Raw genomic sequence first — 17,482 nt, 5'->3', positions numbered from 1 at the left:
CGAGGCAGACGTCACTTTTCACTGCGTCTGGTCAGTGGGACTTTCCAATGGGATGTGTGAGCAGAGGAGAACCTGGACATGTCAGCTGGTGCTTAGTGCCTGAGTCCTGGTTCATGCTAACTGACCTTGGCACAGTGTCTGTGGTGGATCTGAAGACGTCACGGTGTCTGTGGTGGATCTGATGAAGTCACAGTGTCTGTGGTGGATCTGAAGACGTCACGTGTCTGTGGTGGATCTGAGGAGGTCACGGTGTCTGTGGTGGATCTGAAGACTTCACGGTGTCTGTGGTGGATCTGAGGAGGTCACAGTGTCTGTAGTGGATCTGAAGACGTCACTGTCTGTGGTGGATCTGAAGACATCACTGTGTCTGTGGTGGATCTGAGGACATCACTGTGTCTGTGGTGGATCTGAAGACATCACTGTGTCTGTGGTGGATCTGAGGACATCACTGTGTCTGTGGTGGATCTGAAGACGTCACGTGTCTGTGGTGGATCTGAGGAGGTCACGGTGTCTGTGGTGGATCTGAGGACATCACTGTGTCTGTGGTGGATCTGAAGACGTCACTGTGTCTGTGGTGGATCTGAGGACATCACTGTGTCTGTGGTGGATCTGAGGACATCACTGTGTCTGTGGTGGATCTGAAGACGTCACGTGTCTGTGGTGGATCTGAGGAGGTCACGGTGTCTGTGGTGGATCTGAGGACATCACTGTGTCTGTGGTGGATCTGAGGACATCACTGTGTCTGTGGTGGATCTGAGGACATCGCGGTGTCTGTGGTGGATCTGAGGAGGTCATGGTGTCTGTGGTGGATCTGAGGACATCGCGGTGTCTGTGGTGGATCTGAGGAGGTCAGTGTCTGTGGTGATTTATAAAGTCCTGTAAAACGTAAACTCTTCCAGAAAAGTCACCATCATCATTTATCTGCCATTATGTTGGTGTTTCCCCTGAAATCCATCTTTGTCCTCATTATTAATACTGATGCACGGAGCAGGTTGTGTTGTATGTATATTTATGACTTGAACATATTGCTACTGGCACCGCGTCCTGAAAGAGGTTTCTAACCTGTGGAGGTGAGGAGCTGCAGCAGCTGTGTGGTTGTTTGTGCATCTTCTCTGTTTTCAGTCTCTAAATCAGAACAATGAACCGATTTTGTTCTTGTGGCTGAAGTGAAGAATGATGTTTGTCCTCCTGAACCAGTTTCCTGCTCTGGTTCTGCTGCATTTGGCTGTTTTTACTTTGAAACTGGTCTCTAGTGTTCGGTAGGTGTGCTCGATGTTTAAGGTGTGAAAACTAACACCTGCAGTCAAGTTGTGTTTCTGAGAAACCTGGTGAATAGAAGACGAGGAAGACGAGGTTTCATTTTTTTTTCTTCTTCAAACTGAGGCTGTGAAAATATTGTCAGTAGATGAGAAATAGCTGAGATTCATTCCCCGCTGGGCCGGACGGGTCGTCTCCCACTGCTGAGCAGACAAAGTGAACCGTGGTACTGTAGACGTCCCTGTGGTCACACGGTTCCTCCTCTGCTACTGCTCTGTAGAATCCAGTCCTCCGCACTCTGTGAAGAGATGAGCTCTGCAGTTCTGAGAGCGGTGGAGCGTCTTGTTCACATTCACACAGTCGCACTAAGTCACACCTGAAGCCAGACTCCAGACAGGAACTGACATTTACCTGAAATCTTCTGGAGCTTCTGTTTGTGAAAACTGAACTGTCTGAGGCTGCTGCTCTGGACATGTTCTGGATCCCAGTAGTAAAATGTCTGAAGGAGCAGAATTTAGTGACCGGCTCCAGAGAGGTCAGGACGGGCCCCCGACTGTCGGAAGATCCACAAAGTTTTTACCATAGAAAAAGATTCTCGGCTAACGAAACCATGAATCAACACACGCACTCACATGCACACACACACACACAGACACACGCTCACTTAGAAAAGCTGCTGTAGTAAAGTGAATGTAGACAGTTTTCAAATAGATCGTCTCCATGACATGAACAATGAGCTGACAGTCTTCTCTTCATGGTGAGCGGAGGTATAAGTAGGTGTCCTTCTCTTTCTAAACCCGGTGGGTCTTTCCTCTTATTTTGACGGAGCTGAACTCGTCCTCCTTTTGTTTCCTGCTGTCTTTAAACCCTGCTTCCTCCTCCTCTGGACCGTTTGCAGACTTCGTCCCTGCAGACAGTCTCACCACTGTCGCCAGTCAGTCCACCCAGGCTGCCACAGTGGTGTCATCTGCCATCCTGAGGATTGCCTTGGTGCTGTGGGTTGGTGTGTAGAGTGAGTGGAGGAGAGGGCTCAGCTTGCAGCCCCGTGTCCTAACGGTCCCCAGGCTGTCTCCATTCTGCTGGGCAGGATCTGGTCCTGAGCCCCGAGTTGAACCACCTCCTCACGTATGCCCCCTGGTGTCCCAGGTGAGCCGCTGCAGTACGGAGAGCTGTGTTGATGACGTCCAGAGGCTGGTCCTCAGAAGCGTCTGAGGACCAGCCTCTTCATCACAGAGCCACTGGTCTGAAGTCAGTGAGGCTGTTGAGAGCAGTTTTCTTTGGAACAGCCACAAACCTAAATGATTGTTAATCTCCACATGTGTGTGTGTGTGTACAGGGGAGTTGTTGTTTATTTGTCTGTGGTTCTGACAGACGAGCACAGTGTGAGTCCTGTGAGTTTTGGCTCTGGCTCATCAGCAGATCTCTGGTGGAACATAACAACAGCAAGTTCATTAAAAGATTAACTCAACGTCTGAGTTTGAAATCATCGACAGCATCAGAACCAGTGGTTGAGCTCCAGGCAGCAGAGCAGCGTCACACTGAGGTTGTGAGTCTCTGCTGTGGACGAGTGGGAGACGCTGGTCAGCTGACAGAGCTCAGATTATTTCCAGACTAGCGGCTCCGCTGACCTCCCCCAAAGAGACTCTGAGCTGGTTTCCTCCTGTCTGGTTTAATACAGTTATTTCTCTGTGTGTTGCAGCTTTCCGAGAGACGACCCTCCAGTGAAGATGAGAACATGGTCCCGGTACTAACCTCCAAAAAGGCCAGTGAACTCCCGGTCAACGAAGTCGTGTGTGTCCTGCAGGTACACAAACTACTCTCAAGTTAACAGACAATTTATTCACTTTCATTAAAGACACAACGACAACACACACAGTCTCGCACACATCCTCTACGTTGACTCAGCTCATGTTACTGTCAGGCCGCTCTCACTGGCTATATCGATATTTGTTATAAAACAGGTATTGAGCAACAGCGCCCCCTGCAGCCTCATGTGGGGATTGACTGTTGGTCTGTGAAGTGGTTTCCATGTGTAGAAAGAACCAATGAATCAATGTGTTGACTCCGACTGAGTCGTCCCACTGAAGTGAAACACAGCTCAACGCTGGATATTACCCATGATCCTCTGCTTCCTGAACCTGAAGAGCTGCAGCTGGAACAAATCCACCAAACTGTTCAGAATTCCTCATGTTTCCAAGTTTCCTGCTGAATACTGGAGATAAACTCTGGTTGTTGATAACTTCAGAGTGTTTTGAGCTGATCTCAGTCCAGCTTCACTCTAACGAAACACAGCGACGGGGAAGAAGCAGTGATTTCTCTTCTTGGAGCGGTGAGGAGGTGGAACTGTTACTGATGGAATCATGTGATCTCTATTATCCATGTTGTATTCTCCACCAGTAAATGATCTGTAGTATGGACACGTACAAAATATGAACCACTTCTTCCCAATCCGTCCAGGCCGACCTGCAGTCGGGTCTGACCCGGGAGGAGGTGAACCGCAGGAGGGCGTACCATGGCTGGAACGAGTTCGACATCGGTGAAGAGGAGCCACTATGGAAGAAGTACATCTTACAGGTAGGGGCGCTATCAGGCGTAGACCCAGAGAGGTTCTTCTTCAGATCTTCAGTCTGTGGTTCAGCAACAGAGAACCAACAACCTGCATGTGCTTGCCACTGAGAGCTTCAGAGTGTTTGACAACTCAATGATAGGAAGGGTACGAAGACAGAGCTCTTTGTTAAATAGATCATTTCTGTTTAAGCACAAACAGACATTATCTCTCTGCCCACAGACCCAGATCCGTTAGCATTTTACTTCCCAGAACTCTAGAGCTGCTGGTTTGTTGCTGCCTCGTTCCGATGGTTACCGGAGCCTGAGTCTTTGTTTGCTGACATGAAAACAGGAAACTGTCCAGGGCAACTGACTCACACATTTGTGTTCTCACATTCCTACACACAATTCCTGAGAGCAGCCTTAGTTAGATTTTGGTTTTGTGTGGTATCTTTATTTATGTGAAGGATCTGAAAATGTCTTCACCACTGAAAGTTACACAACAAACTGAGTTTTACACAGAAAGCACTTTCACATCCAGTTAATGAACTGATCCACAGTGTGTGTCGTACACGATGAACACGATGCTCTCACTTCATGCTTTTCTAAATGTAATATTTATGAGTTTATTACATGTTTGTGTCGTGCAGCAGTAACAGATCGTCCCACATACACTTACATAACAATCAGAGATGATCTGAATGCAGACATAACATGAGTCGACATTCATGAGACAAGGAATCACTGAATCATTGAATCATTGTCCCTGAACAAAGACGCGTCTCCCGTCACTTGAGTCAGGGAGCTCCGCCCCTTCAATCTTCACTTTGGACGAATGGCGTGAGCTCATCAGTGCATCAAAGAAAACACGTGAACAAGGATCCTGAGGGTCAAATGAACCTGACCTTCATCTGACCTTCACCCTGACAACAAGTGATGTCACTGTGGAGCCGCCCCCCCGCAGCATCCTAACCTCTCACTGTCTATCTGCAGTTCAAAGACCCTCTCATTCTGCTGCTGCTGGCGTCGGCCGTCATCAGCGTTCTCATGCACCAGTTTGACGACGCCATCAGCATCACTGTGGTGAGTCGCTCCTTCATGTCTCCTGTCTTTGTTTCAGTTTGCAGATGTGTGCACATGAACATTTTATGGGAGCGTCACCAGTGAAGATGGAGACTCTGCTGGGGATGATCTGCACGTTTTGAAAATGAGATGCTTTTAGACAACGTGGTCTTTTGGATCATTTTGGGACTAATTACTTTGATGATGTTCAGGATGAGAAAACTAAAGATGATGATAGGAGAAAATAAATAATATCCAAACGTCCTGCAGGTTGTAAAGTGTTAAACAGAACAAGAAACTTATCTTAGTCCCACCTTGCTGTGAAGCTACGATGTCCAAATGCAAAATCAACATAGTTACAGACGTGAGAAGGAAGAAGGAAACGTGACAATAAAAAGTCCTGTTCCAGGTGGATCCTTCACTGAGGAAGGATTCTTATGAGTTTTTACACTTTGATACTGTACACAGGTGTCAGAGCATTCATCCAGCTGTGTTTTATTTACAGGCCATCATCATAGTCGTGACAGTTGCCTTTGTCCAGGTGAGTCTGCTGCCTCCCTGTTTTCAGCCTCTAAGGAAGGTTTACAGTGTGCGTGTCTGTGTGTGTGTGTGTATATTATTTTCTCCATCTATATAGTATCTTCTCCATGTATATATTTGTGAACTTGTGCTGCATCATGTTAATATTTCTTTGTGTGAAGGAGTATCGCTCAGAGAAATCTCTAGAGGAGCTCGGGAAGCTGGTTCCTCCAGGATGTCACTGGTGAGTCCAGAGAAACTTGGTGTTAATGCAGAGTTCAAGCTCCTCACGTCTGGACCAGCTCTCAGACTCTAAATCAGACACTTGTGCAAACACTGCTGAACTCGTTTCAGTTTGAAAACTTGTGTTAGGGTACAGCCACACGCTGGTACACACGCTGGTACACACGCTGGTACACACACTGGTACACACACTGGTACACACACACATCTATTCTATGAACTTTCATTAGTTATAGTATTTCCTGTAATTAAGCAGCCTGCTGCAATGTTACTGTTATTACACTTACTGAGTCTGAACTTGTTTAGTGTGAATATTTGCTGATATCTGTCTCTCTCTCTCTCCCTCTCTCTGTTTCTCTCTCTCTCTCTCTCTCTTTCTCTTTCTCTCTCTCTCCCCCTCCCTCCCTCCCTCCCTCCCTCCCTCCCTCAGTATCAGGGATGGGAACCTGGAGCAGCTGCTGGCCAGAGAGCTGGTTCCTGGAGACACCGTGTGTCTGTCGGTGGGAGAGAGGGTCCCAGCAGACCTCCGCCTCTTTGAGGTACACACACACACACACACACACACAGACAAACAAAACACACACACACACATTAAAAGCCTTGGTCACACAACTTGATTTTTAGCCTGATTTTCCTGTCTCTGAGCTCAGGATGGACTGAGGGCACATGTAGTGGTGATGAGACCACTGGATTTGTAGTCACTGCATCCCGCTCAGGTGGGGTCTGCACAGAATGAACAGACAATCAGCCCCCCCCCCCCCCCCCCCCCCTCCTCCATGTTGTTCTGTAGCAGGACGACACAGACGAGTCCTCACGGCCACCAGGGACCTTACTACAGAAGTCTTTGTTAGGACTTGTTCTGCTTGTTTTCTTTTTATGACTTTCATTTATACCGTACATCCTGTTCAGAACACACACCCAGTCACCTGGAGGTTTCCCAGTACAGCCCCAGTATTGTTCTTTATTTTACATCATACAGATAATTTCCTAGAAAGGAGAAATGTTTTGGTTTCCTGGAAACAGTCTCTGTTGCTTAGTCAAACATAAACAGACAATTTGTCCCCTGATCCGTTTGTACAGTTAATTGTTCCACATAATTATAAGTATTCAGTTTTTAAACTCTGAAGCCTGACTCGTGACATGATAGATGGGATTTCACTCGGGTGTGAACTGAAACCTGCACCGAGGACGAGGTGTGAGACTGGTCTCAGACCAGCTGAGGAGCAGTTTGTGGTGGGAACGTGATCCCGTCTGAGCCAAACGCTTCCTGTAGCCACGTGTGCTTTGCATTGTGGGAAGTTTTCAAAGTCATCGAATGATTATAGGAAAAACCTCTTCCTGTCAGTTAGAGACATCATACTGAAAACATGACTGCATTTTACTTTCTTTCAAGGCGTTGAGGTTTTATTTCTGTCCTCTCTTTATTCCCCCTGGGGACTTTAAAACCCGTCATCAGATCAGAGGACATCTTAAGGATTTAGAAACGAAAGCTTTCTGCCCCGGGTGCTCTATCTATTGATCCGTGTTCAGTGCCTCCTCTGTGTTTGTGCTCCGCAGGCGAGCGACCTGTCTGTGGACGAGTCCAGTCTGACGGGCGAGACCAGCCCCTGCTCCAAATCCACCTCCCACCAGCTGCCAGCCACCAATGGAGACATCGCCTCCCGCAGCAACGTCGCCTTCATGGGGACGCTGGTGCGATGTGGCAAAGCCAAGGTACCAACACCGCACGTACACACACAGACACACACACACACACACACACACACACACACACTCACGTTTCTCTGAAGATAGAAGCATTTTTTTAATCTGATGCATCAACGTACAAACAAATTGATTATAACATTCTAAAACACAAAGTTGCTAAATGTTGATAAGAACTCACACCAACATACACGTACTGTAACCCTCAGTTATTAATTAGAAAAGCAAACCATCGATCTTCATGTCTTTGATCTTTGTTCAGAGCTGTCATCTCCTCCTCAGGGCATCGTCATAGGAACCGGGGAGAGCTCAGAGTTTGGGGAAGTTTTCAAGATGATGCAAGCAGAAGAGGTAACGTGTCAACAAGCTGCTTCACTTCTCATGTCTGCTGCACACTGAGCTGCTCTCAGATTCCTCACATGTTCCTCACATGTTCCTCACATGTTCCTCACATGTTCCTCACATGCTCTGCAGGTTCTCTCTTTGAGAACTAATGTCTGAGTCAGTGTCTCTGGACATGTTCTGGATCTTCTCCTGCAGCCTCCTGGTAACATGTGTGTAACATGTCAGAGTGAGTCCATGTGAGAACACACAGGACATGTGTGGAAGCTTCCCAGTGAGCGAGTGGACGTGTTGATGAGGTTTCTAACACGTGACGTGAAACTGGAAGAACACAAACATCTCAGGATGAAGAAGAGGAGCCGGACACGAAGAAGACGTCAACTTGGAAACACGAGGAGATTCCAGATCTTCTGGTGATGAGGGCCGACCCGGTGTGGATGAGCTGTAAACAACAACACTGATCTTTCCACAGCAGAGTTTAAACGTCATGTCTGGCCTCCTGCTGCTCTACAGGCTCCGCCCCTGCTGCTCTACAGGCTCCGCCCCTCGCCTGATGTTCCCACATGTTCCTGTGTCTAGGAAATTGTATCTTCATTTCTGTAGAAGTGTCTCTGATCTTTATTCACAGAACAAGTTTAAATTAAATGGTTTGAATATAGAGGTGGACATTCACAGGAAAAGATCTGAGTTTAAAACATGAAAACCGTGAATTGAAGAATGTGAAACTTCTGCCCTGAGCCTTGATTTATAAATCAAACTTCCGTTCTTAAGGTTGAGAAGAAACGCTCAGTCTGTGTTTGGTGAATGTTTCTTTATTGTTTCGTGGCTTTAATTTGTCACAGTTTAAATGTCCGTCTATGAAAACGTGATGTGACCCTCCGTCTGTTTTCTTTTGTTCAGGCTCCTAAAACTCCGCTGCAGAAGAGCATGGACCTTCTGGGGAAGCAGCTCTCTCTTTATTCCTTTGGCATCATAGGTTGGTTGTCACTCGTCAGTCTTCACCCTCAGCGGCTGCGTGTCACGTGCCCACGTTGTCTCTGATGTGCTCGCTGCTGTGTTGTTTAGGGGTCATCATGCTGGTGGGGTGGCTGCAGGGGAAGAGGATCCTCGACATGTTCACCATCGGTGTCAGGTACATGTCTTTTCACCACTGCTGCCATGATAACTACACTTTGGACTCGTGACGGCTGCCTCGCATGAACCCTGGGCTCACTCAGAAGTCAATAACAAGATGCAATATGCACATGAACAGCAGGGGCAGTAGAGAGACAACACTTTGTGGACAAGCTAAAAGATTAAATGTGAAACTGATCAGCTCTGACTTCATGTTCCTGTTTGTGAGTTTAGAAAACGATTGAACTCTGAGTCTGAAGTTTTCTTCTGTATCAGAACATAAATCACATTATCACTAAGGGACCTTTGTCTGATCATCGTCAATATTATGATCTTTAAAGCAGAGTTACAGGTTCCAGCCTCTAATGGGCACATCAAGTAAATAAAGTAAAGTTTGAGGAAATGGTCCTTCTGTTTCAGAGAGGGAGACGTTCACATTTTAAATAATAATAATTAACTTTAACACAGCTTTTTTTTTCTAAATACAGAGAACAATTTCCTCCTGAAAATAATCTTGATTTTCAAATACATTTTCAAACTCGTTATAAAGTTCTTCAAACAGCGCAGCAAAATAAGAAATCAAATAATATAATTTGAATGAATCATTGGATTAGATAGTGACAAGAGGATGAAATGATAAACTGTCATTTCATGAACTAACTAACAATATTTTATAAACTGTTCTAAAGATGCAAACTTATAACACGGATGTAGATAATATGGATCTTTAGATCAGATGCTGAGTGAACGGGTTAAACGGGAGCTCATGACTAGTGGGTCAGTCTGTAGACGATAGTTTAGTCAAATGAATTATGTTAAATGTTCTCAGGTTAAAAACTGGAAGTAAAGATGCAGTCTCATCTCAGTGACGTGCTGTTTGTGGATTGTGTCCCTCAGTCTGGCGGTAGCTGCCATCCCAGAGGGTCTGCCCATCGTGGTGACGGTGACGCTGGCGCTCGGTGTGATGCGCATGGTGAAGAAAAGGGCCATCATCAAGAAGCTGCCCATCGTAGAAACTCTGGGTACTGAAGAGTTAATCATCCACAACATCACACATGTTCTCAGTTTGGACCCAAAGCTGAATCATCACCCTCCAGACCAGGACTCATGTGACTCAGACAGTTTTCAGGTGTTTGTCTGACCAGCACGTTGTCGTCCTCCATCAGGCTGCTGCAACGTGATCTGCTCCGACAAGACGGGAACTCTGACCAAGAACGAGATGACCGTCACTCAGCTGTACACGTCAGACGGGCTCCACGCCGAGGTGAGAACCTCACCTCACGGCCACGTGACACAGGAAGCAGTCGAGTTTAGATTTGGACCGTGCAGCTGGTTGAGAGGTTGTGGTTGAGAAGAGGTTTTAAACCGGAGCTTGAAGTGTGACGTCCAGAACGTGAAGAGACAACGAGTCGGAACTTTAAAATTAAAACCTTTTAGTTTGTCTGCTGTCTCTGATTGGTTCGGTTCATCGGTCAGAAGATCCAAAGCTGCTGGACGGTGTTTAGATGTTCTGTCTGTTCGTCCTTTCAGTGACGATCAGACCAAACTTTTCCTGATCACAAAAGTTCTGTCGGTTCAGTTTTTACCCGTAACGTTGTCTTGCAGGTGACGGGCGTCGGCTACAACAGAGAAGGAGAAGTGATTGTGGACGGAGAGATCATCCACGGCTTCTCCTGCCCGTCCATAAGTAAGATCGTGGAGGTGAGTTCACTGAAGGAGAAATATCTGCAGAAGACATTTAGTTACTAAGAGATCCAGCTGTTGCAGTAGATGAGACTCAATGGTGACTGGTTTGTGACGACAGGTCGGCTGTGTGTGCAACGACTCCGTGATCAGGAATCACACTCTGCTGGGACGGCCGACTGAGGGAGCGCTCATCGCCCTCGCCATGAAGGTAAAGACAAACCATGTGACTGCAAGTGTCTCTGGAGCTCTCTCCTTTAGAACATCCTTCTTCTCCGTCTTTGCTCTTCTTCATCCTGAGACAAGTTTGGATCTTCTGAGCTCCGAACCACGGTTACATGTCTGCTGGGACAGAGCGACACATCTGGGCAGCACACGTCAGAAAAGAGACTCTGATCCAGCTGTTGTCTCTGATCCAGCTGTTGTCTCTGATACAGCTGTTGTGTCTCTGATCCAGCTGTTGTGTCTCTGATCCAGCTGTTGTGTCTGATCCAGCTGTTGATCCAGCTGTTGTGTGTTTGATCCAGCTGTTGTGTCTCTGATCCAGCTGTTGTGTCTCTGATCCAGCTGTTGTGTCTCTGATCCAGCTGTTGTGTCTGATCCAGCTGTTGATCCAGCTGTTGTGTGTTTGATCCAGCTGTTGTGTGTTTGATCCAGCTGTTGTGTCTCTGATCCAGCTGTTGTGTCTCTGATCCAGCTGTTGTGTCTCTGATCCAGCTGTTGTGTCTGATCCAGCTGTTGATCCAGCTGTTGTGTGTTTGATCCAGCTGTTGTGTGTTTGATCCAGCTGTTGTGTCTCTGATCCAGCTGTTGTGTCTCTGATCCAGCTGTTGTGTGTTTGATCCAGCTGTTGTGTGTTTGATCCAGCTGTTGTGTGTCTGATCCAGCTGTTGTGTCTCTGATCCAGCTGTTGTGTCTCTGATCCAGCTGTTGTGTGTCTGATCCAGCTGTTGTCTCTGATCCAGCTGTTGTCTCTGATCCAGCTGTTGTCTCTGATCCAGCTGTTGTGTCTCTGATCCAGCTGTTGTGTCTCTGATCCAGCTGTTGTGTCTGATCCAGCTGTTGATCCAGCTGTTGTGTGTTTGATCCAGCTGTTGTGTGTTTGATCCAGCTGTTGTGTCTCTGATCCAGCTGTTGTGTCTCTGATCCAGCTGTTGTGTCTCTGATCCAGCTGTTGTGTCTCTGATCCAGCTGTTGTGTCTCTGATCCAGCTGTTGATCCAGCTGTTGTGTGTTTGATCCAGCTGTTGTGTGTTTGATCCAGCTGTTGTGTCTCTGATCCAGCTGTTGTGTGTCTGATCCAGCTGTTGTGTGTCTGATCCAGCTGTTGTGTGTCTGATCCAGCTGTTGTGTGTCTGATCCAGCTGTTGTGTGTCTGATCCAGCTGTTGTGTCTCTGATCCAGCTGTTGTGTCTCTGATCCAGCTGTTGTGTCTCTGATCCAGCTGTTGTGTGTCTGATCCAGCTGTTGTGTGTCTGATCCAGCTGTTGTGTCTTCCAGATGGGGCTGGAGAGCTTGCAGAAGGAGTACGTCCGCCTGGAGGAGCATCCCTTCACCTCGGAGCAGAAGTGGATGGCTGTCCGCTGTGTCCCCCGCAGCCAGCAGGTCTGTCCCCCAGACAATTTATTGTTATTGATTAGATTTTGTAATGTTGACCAGCTGCAATGTTATTGAGGAGGAAGAAGAATTCAATAAACAAAAATCCATATGAAGAGTTAAGATCTGTTGTTAAATACACAGAAATATGTATTTTATATGTATTTTAAATCAAGGAGTTCCCTCCCTCCTCCCTCGCCCCTCAGGACAGGCCTGGAGTCTACTTGGTGAAGGGGGCGTACGAGCAGGTGATTCGATTCTGCAGCTCCTACAGCAGCAGAGGAACCAGCCTTCCCCTCACCCACCAGCAGAGGGAGCTGTACCAGCAGCAGATCAGCTACATGGGCTCGGCCAGCCTGCGAGGTGAGAAGAGCCGACAGCAGGACCTCAGCTCCCAAACGTTAACGCCATTAAACCGGCTCATTGCGTCTCCCTCCTCCCTCCGGCAGTGCTGGCGTTTGCGTCCGGTGCAGAGATGGGGAACCTGACCTTCCTGGGTCTGGTGGGCATCATCGACCCTCCGAGGTCAGGGGTCAAAGAGGCCGTGGCCACGCTCATCAGCTCCGGTGTGGCCATCAAGATGATCACTGGAGACTCACAGGAGACGGCCGTGTCCATAGGTCCGAGAGCCTGGAGACACTCAATGTGTTCCGTCAGCAGGATGTAGAACAGATGAAAAATATACTAAGACTATTTAATCTTCATTAAAACATGTTTGAATGTGAATCACTTTATATAAAGATGGAAATCCTCAGGATCGCCCCCTGCTGGCTGACTCCAGCATCGGTCATTTAACTCCTCGTCATCATAATAATCGTCCTAATATCTCAATCTTAAACAAATCGTCTCCTTATTCAAAGCAGATACGAGACTTTGTACCAGTTAACAACTTAACACAACATTAACAACCTCCAGATACATTTTGGATTTTTAAGAATCAATATTCGATGAACTCTTTATGATTTAAATTCTCTTTTCTCTGATTGTCGGCAGCGAGTCGTCTCGGTCTTTTCTCTAAAGGTTCCCAGAGTCTGTCTGGAGAAGAAGTCGATCATCTGGACCTGCAGCAGCTTTCACACATCGTGCCCAGAGTGAGAGACCACACACACACACACACACACACACACACACACACACACACACACACAGACTGTCAAAGGTCAAAGTGACCGTGACCTCATGTTACTGTGAATGTGTTCATATTTAGAAATATGTACATGGAATCTGCAGGTAATTGTAGTTATTTGTGTCCATCATTTGTGTGTGTGTCTGTGTCTGTGTGTGTGTGTCTGTGTGTGTGTGTCTGTGTGTGTGCTCTCTGCAGATCGCTGTGTTTTATCGAGCCAGTCCGAGACACAAGCTGAAGATCGTCAAGGTGAGAACCACGAACCACACACTTCAGATTTGAAGTCTGTTTTAGACGAGGTTCAAGCCCCGCCTCTCTGCAGTCACTCCAGAACCTCGGCGCCGTGGTGGCCATGACGGGCGACGGCGTGAACGACGCCGTGGCTCTGAAGGCGGCCGACATCGGCATCGCGATGGGCCAGACGGGAACCGACGTGTGCAAGGAGGCGGCCGATATGATCCTGGTGGACGACGACTTCCAGACCATCATGTGAGTCAAACCAGGACGTTCCTGTCTGGATCTGACTCTGGATCAGACCCTGCTCTGTCCCTCTGGTCGGTGGCTCCGACCCACAGATCTCAGATCAGCTTTTATCAGCCAATCCACAGGAAGCTTCAATGGATGTGAAGCTGATCTGTTTGTTTGAGTTCTGAGACGCTAACGAGAGAATCTTCACTTGACGCTAACGAGCTTGAAAAAATCATTGATTTTAGTTTGAAATTCAAGTTTCTTTTCTTTTCCAGGTCGGCCATCGAGGAAGGAAAAGGAATTTATAACAACATCAAAAACTTTGTCCGTTTTCAGCTGAGCACGTGAGTCAAGGTCGTCTCTGTTCTCCCCATGTTCTCCCCATGTTCTCCCCATGTTCTCCCCATGCTCTCCCGATGTTCTCCCAATGCTCTCCTGATGCTCTTCTCATGTTCTCCCCATGCTCTCCTGATGTCCTCACATTCTCCTCACGTTCTCCTCACGTTCTCATGTTCTTCTCATGTTCTTCTCATGTTCTTCTCATGTTCTTCTCATGTTCTCCCCATGTTCTCCCCATGTTCTCCCCATGTTCTCCCCATGTTCTCCCCATGCTCTCCCGATGTTCTCCCAATGCTCTCCTGATGCTCTTCTCATGTTCTCCCCATGCTCTCCTGATGTCCTCACATTCTCCTCACGTTCTCCTCACGTTCTCATGTTCTTCTCATGTTCTTCTCATGTTCTTCTCATGTTCTTCTCATGTTCTCCCCATGTTCTCCCCATGTTCTCCCCATGTTCTCCCCATGTTCTCCCCATGTTCTCTCCATGCTCTCCCCATGCTCTCCCCATGCTCTCCCCATGTTCTCTTCATGTTCTCCCCATGTTCTCCCCATGCTCTCCTGATGCTCTTCTCATGTTCTCCCCATGCTCTCCTGATGTCCTCACATTCTCCTCACATTCTCCTCACGTTCTCCTCACGTTCTCATGTTCTTCTCATGTTCTTCTCATGTTCTCCCCATGTTCTCCCCATGTTCTCCCCATGTTCTCCCCATGTTCTCCCCATGTTCTCCCCATGTTCTCCCCATGTTCTCTCCATGCTCTCCCCATGCTCTCCCCATGCTCTCCCCATGTTCTCCTCATGTTCCCCCTCATGTTCACCCCATGCTCTCCCGATGTTCTTCTCATGTTCTCCCCATGCTCTCCTGATGTCCTCACGTTTTCCTCATGTTCTTCTCATGTTCTCCTGAAGTTGTTCTCTCTGATCTTGTTCCTGCCCTGTCGCTTGTCTCCAGGAGCATTGCTGCTCTGACGCTCATCTCTCTGGCGACACTGATGAACTTCCCCAACCCTCTGAACGCGATGCAGATCCTGTGGATCAACATCATCATGGACGGACCTCCTGCTCAGAGGTACAGGAGCATCATGGGAACTGTAGTGCACAGACATGCAGTTTGTAGATTAATCTTTCTTAGGCTGATTGCAGGAGGTCCTACACGTCCAAACTTTTCAGGTTGTTACAAACTGTGGGTGTGTCTCCTCAGTTTGGGGGTGGAGCCTGTCGACCCGGAGGTGATCAGAAAACCTCCTCGTAACGTTCGAGACAGCATCATCGACCGAGGTCTGATCGTCAAAGTCCTGGTGTCTGCGTTCATCATCGTCTGTGGGACACTGTTCGTCTTCTGGAGAGAGGTGACTTCTTCTTCTTCTTCTTTTTGTTCTTCTGCTCCTTCTTGTTCTTCTCAAGATTGATTCAAATTCTACTTATCTCTTCGCTCTTCAGTTGCAGGACAACGTGATCACTCCTCGAGACACAACCATGACCTTCACCTGCTTCGTCTTCTTCGACATGTTCAACGCTCTGAGCTCGCGCTCACAGGTGAGACCTTAGCTCATGTTCCTTGCTTGGTGTGTGAGATGATGATACGAGTGAGTGACGTGTGATCGTGTGTGTGATCCTCAGACTCGTATGGTCCATGAGATGGGTCTGTGCAGCAACAGGACCTTCTGCTACGCCGTGCTGGCGTCCATCATGGGGCAGCTGCTGGTCATCTACTTCCCTCCGCTGCAGAACGTCTTCCAGACCGAGAGCCTCAGCTTCTTTGGTAAGAGCTTCACCTTAGAGGAGCATTCCACCAGTTAGCATGTCACCACGTTAGCATGTTACAGTGTGACTCAGCAGTTTGTTACAGTGTGACTCAGCAGTTTGTTACAGTGTGACTCAGCAGTTTGTGTATCTTGCAGACCTGCTGTTCCTGGTGAGTCTCACCTCGTCGGTGTGCGTCGTGTCAGAGGCCATTAAGAAGCTGGAGAGGTGGAGGGGCGTTCAGAGGAGCCCCCCCACTGACTGTTTCCACGAGGTATGACCCCCCCCCCCCCCTCACTGCAGTCGGGCCGTGTGACTCTGATGTCTGGAGGACGAAGAGGAGGCGGGTTTTAGGATCTCACTGACTCGTTCAGACTGAAAGGACTTGTGGGACCCTCCTGTGAGACCCTGGGACTCTGGTCTGGGACCCGAGGAGACGGACTGAGGTCAGATGGAAAACTTGAATTAAAGGTGGGAGGACAAGATGGCTGCCGGTGTCCTGACTCTGTGCTCAGTGTATTTATTACCACGGCCCCTCGCTGTAGATCCCTGTCAAGGTCAAAGGCCACGGACCACCGCCCACATCCTCCCGCCGGGAACTGGCTCTTGATTTTGGACGTACGTTAGAAACCCCTCTGATGAATCAAATACTAAAGACGTGTGCAACTGTTTGTGTTCTGTCCTTTTGAATTGATCGTCTAGAAGGAGGCGTCGACCACGTCTGGACTGTGGGTGGAGGTGTGACGGTGCAAAACCAGTTTGATGCTCACGCTTCATGATCGATTCCCTTCACAGTGAAAGTGCTAAAGAGAAACAGTGAAGACGTTTCTCACCTGAGATTTGAAAAATTAAGAAAATGTATTCTTAAAACCTGATTTTAATTTGTTTTCTTTATAAACTTCAATATATTTGTGATTAATAAGTTTGGGGAACAAAAATATAATAACATCAAATTGATTATTAATGAACCTTATTCTCATTTTAAGACATGAAATATTGATGTTTGCTTTATATCATCATTCAGATTCTGTCGTGACTGTAACTCACAGAACACACGTGTTCGTTCCGGGGAGTAAAGCAACGTTACACCTCCACCTCCTGCTTTCTTTCAAATGTCATGCTTCCTCTTCCACTGGTTTACTGGTAAATTCAAAACTCTGCTGCTGATTGAAGGTGGAAGGAGAAAAATTCATTTTCTAACCTGAGTTTTCCGTGAACGTGACGTCTTCGGTCCCGTCTCATCTTGTGCCTTAGAGAAGTCGTTCATCGTCTGTCTCCGTGGACGCCCTTTACTCTCTGATGGTGTCTCTGTTCAATCGTGATTCACTTTTAGATTCTCCCGAAGGTTTAAGCTACAATAATTTGACTTTTCATTTCTGGTAAAATTGATTTTTTTATTCAGAATTTTCTTCCACCTTCGATCACTGTCGGAGAGTCGCAGTGCTTTCTGGGAAACGTGGTTTACTTTGCTGTCTCTCTGTTGAAAGTTGATTTTAAAATACTTGTATTTAATTTATTTCCAAAAGGCACATGTGGGCTGTTTTAAATCACTCTGCTGCTGTTTCCAGCATCAAATCCTCTTTTTGTCGTATTGTTCACGACTCGGTTTCCACATGAAATTAAAGATGATTTATCTGAAATAACAGCAGAGTCCATTTTTCTTTCAAGTTTTCATTTCTCATGTCAGTAAATTAATGAGATTATATGTTGGCAGAGATATTAAAGAGTTTTTTTACAACGTGA

The 17,482-nt window shown here is 47.3% G+C and overlaps 1 protein-coding gene across 5 annotated transcripts in view; it reads left to right on the top strand.

Annotated features, from left to right (window-relative positions):
- The window catches only part of atp2c1 (ATPase secretory pathway Ca2+ transporting 1), a 24,538-nt gene extending 7,056 nt beyond the window's left edge, over positions 1-17,482 (top strand). For 2 of the 5 annotated variants that reach the window (XM_062398381.1, XM_062398380.1), the window contains 25 exons: positions 2,957-3,061; positions 3,715-3,831; positions 4,798-4,887; positions 5,372-5,407; positions 5,568-5,629; positions 6,059-6,167; positions 7,186-7,341; positions 7,615-7,683; positions 8,575-8,650; positions 8,740-8,806; positions 9,685-9,809; positions 9,954-10,051; positions 10,393-10,488; positions 10,592-10,681; positions 11,970-12,074; positions 12,272-12,428; positions 12,515-12,685; positions 13,059-13,156; positions 13,390-13,440; positions 13,514-13,680; positions 13,935-14,003; positions 14,949-15,345; positions 15,437-15,532; positions 15,617-15,758; positions 15,898-17,482. In XM_062398381.1, the coding sequence (XP_062254365.1) occupies positions 2,993-3,061; positions 3,715-3,831; positions 4,798-4,887; positions 5,372-5,407; positions 5,568-5,629; positions 6,059-6,167; positions 7,186-7,341; positions 7,615-7,683; positions 8,575-8,650; positions 8,740-8,806; positions 9,685-9,809; positions 9,954-10,051; positions 10,393-10,488; positions 10,592-10,681; positions 11,970-12,074; positions 12,272-12,428; positions 12,515-12,685; positions 13,059-13,156; positions 13,390-13,440; positions 13,514-13,680; positions 13,935-14,003; positions 14,949-15,345; positions 15,437-15,532; positions 15,617-15,758; positions 15,898-16,019 (2,835 nt within the window). In that variant the 5' untranslated portion in view covers positions 2,957-2,992 and the 3' untranslated portion in view covers positions 16,020-17,482. Of the gene's footprint in view, positions 1-10; positions 31-825; positions 849-2,956; positions 3,062-3,714; positions 3,832-4,797; positions 4,888-5,371; positions 5,408-5,567; positions 5,630-6,058; positions 6,168-7,185; positions 7,342-7,614; positions 7,684-8,574; positions 8,651-8,739; positions 8,807-9,684; positions 9,810-9,953; positions 10,052-10,392; positions 10,489-10,591; positions 10,682-11,969; positions 12,075-12,271; positions 12,429-12,514; positions 12,686-13,058; positions 13,157-13,389; positions 13,441-13,513; positions 13,681-13,934; positions 14,004-14,948; positions 15,346-15,436; positions 15,533-15,616; positions 15,759-15,897 lie in introns of those variants that run through there. The other 3 variants (XM_062398384.1, XM_062398383.1, XM_062398382.1) reach the window with 3 other exon arrangements.

The sequence above is a fragment of the Platichthys flesus genome, chromosome 11, assembly GCF_949316205.1.
Source record: "Platichthys flesus chromosome 11, fPlaFle2.1, whole genome shotgun sequence".
In the NCBI taxonomy this organism is placed as follows: domain Eukaryota; kingdom Metazoa; phylum Chordata; class Actinopteri; order Pleuronectiformes; family Pleuronectidae; genus Platichthys; species Platichthys flesus.
Note: the sequence above shows the minus strand (reverse complement) of the source record. Positions and strands in the feature narration are given on the sequence as shown.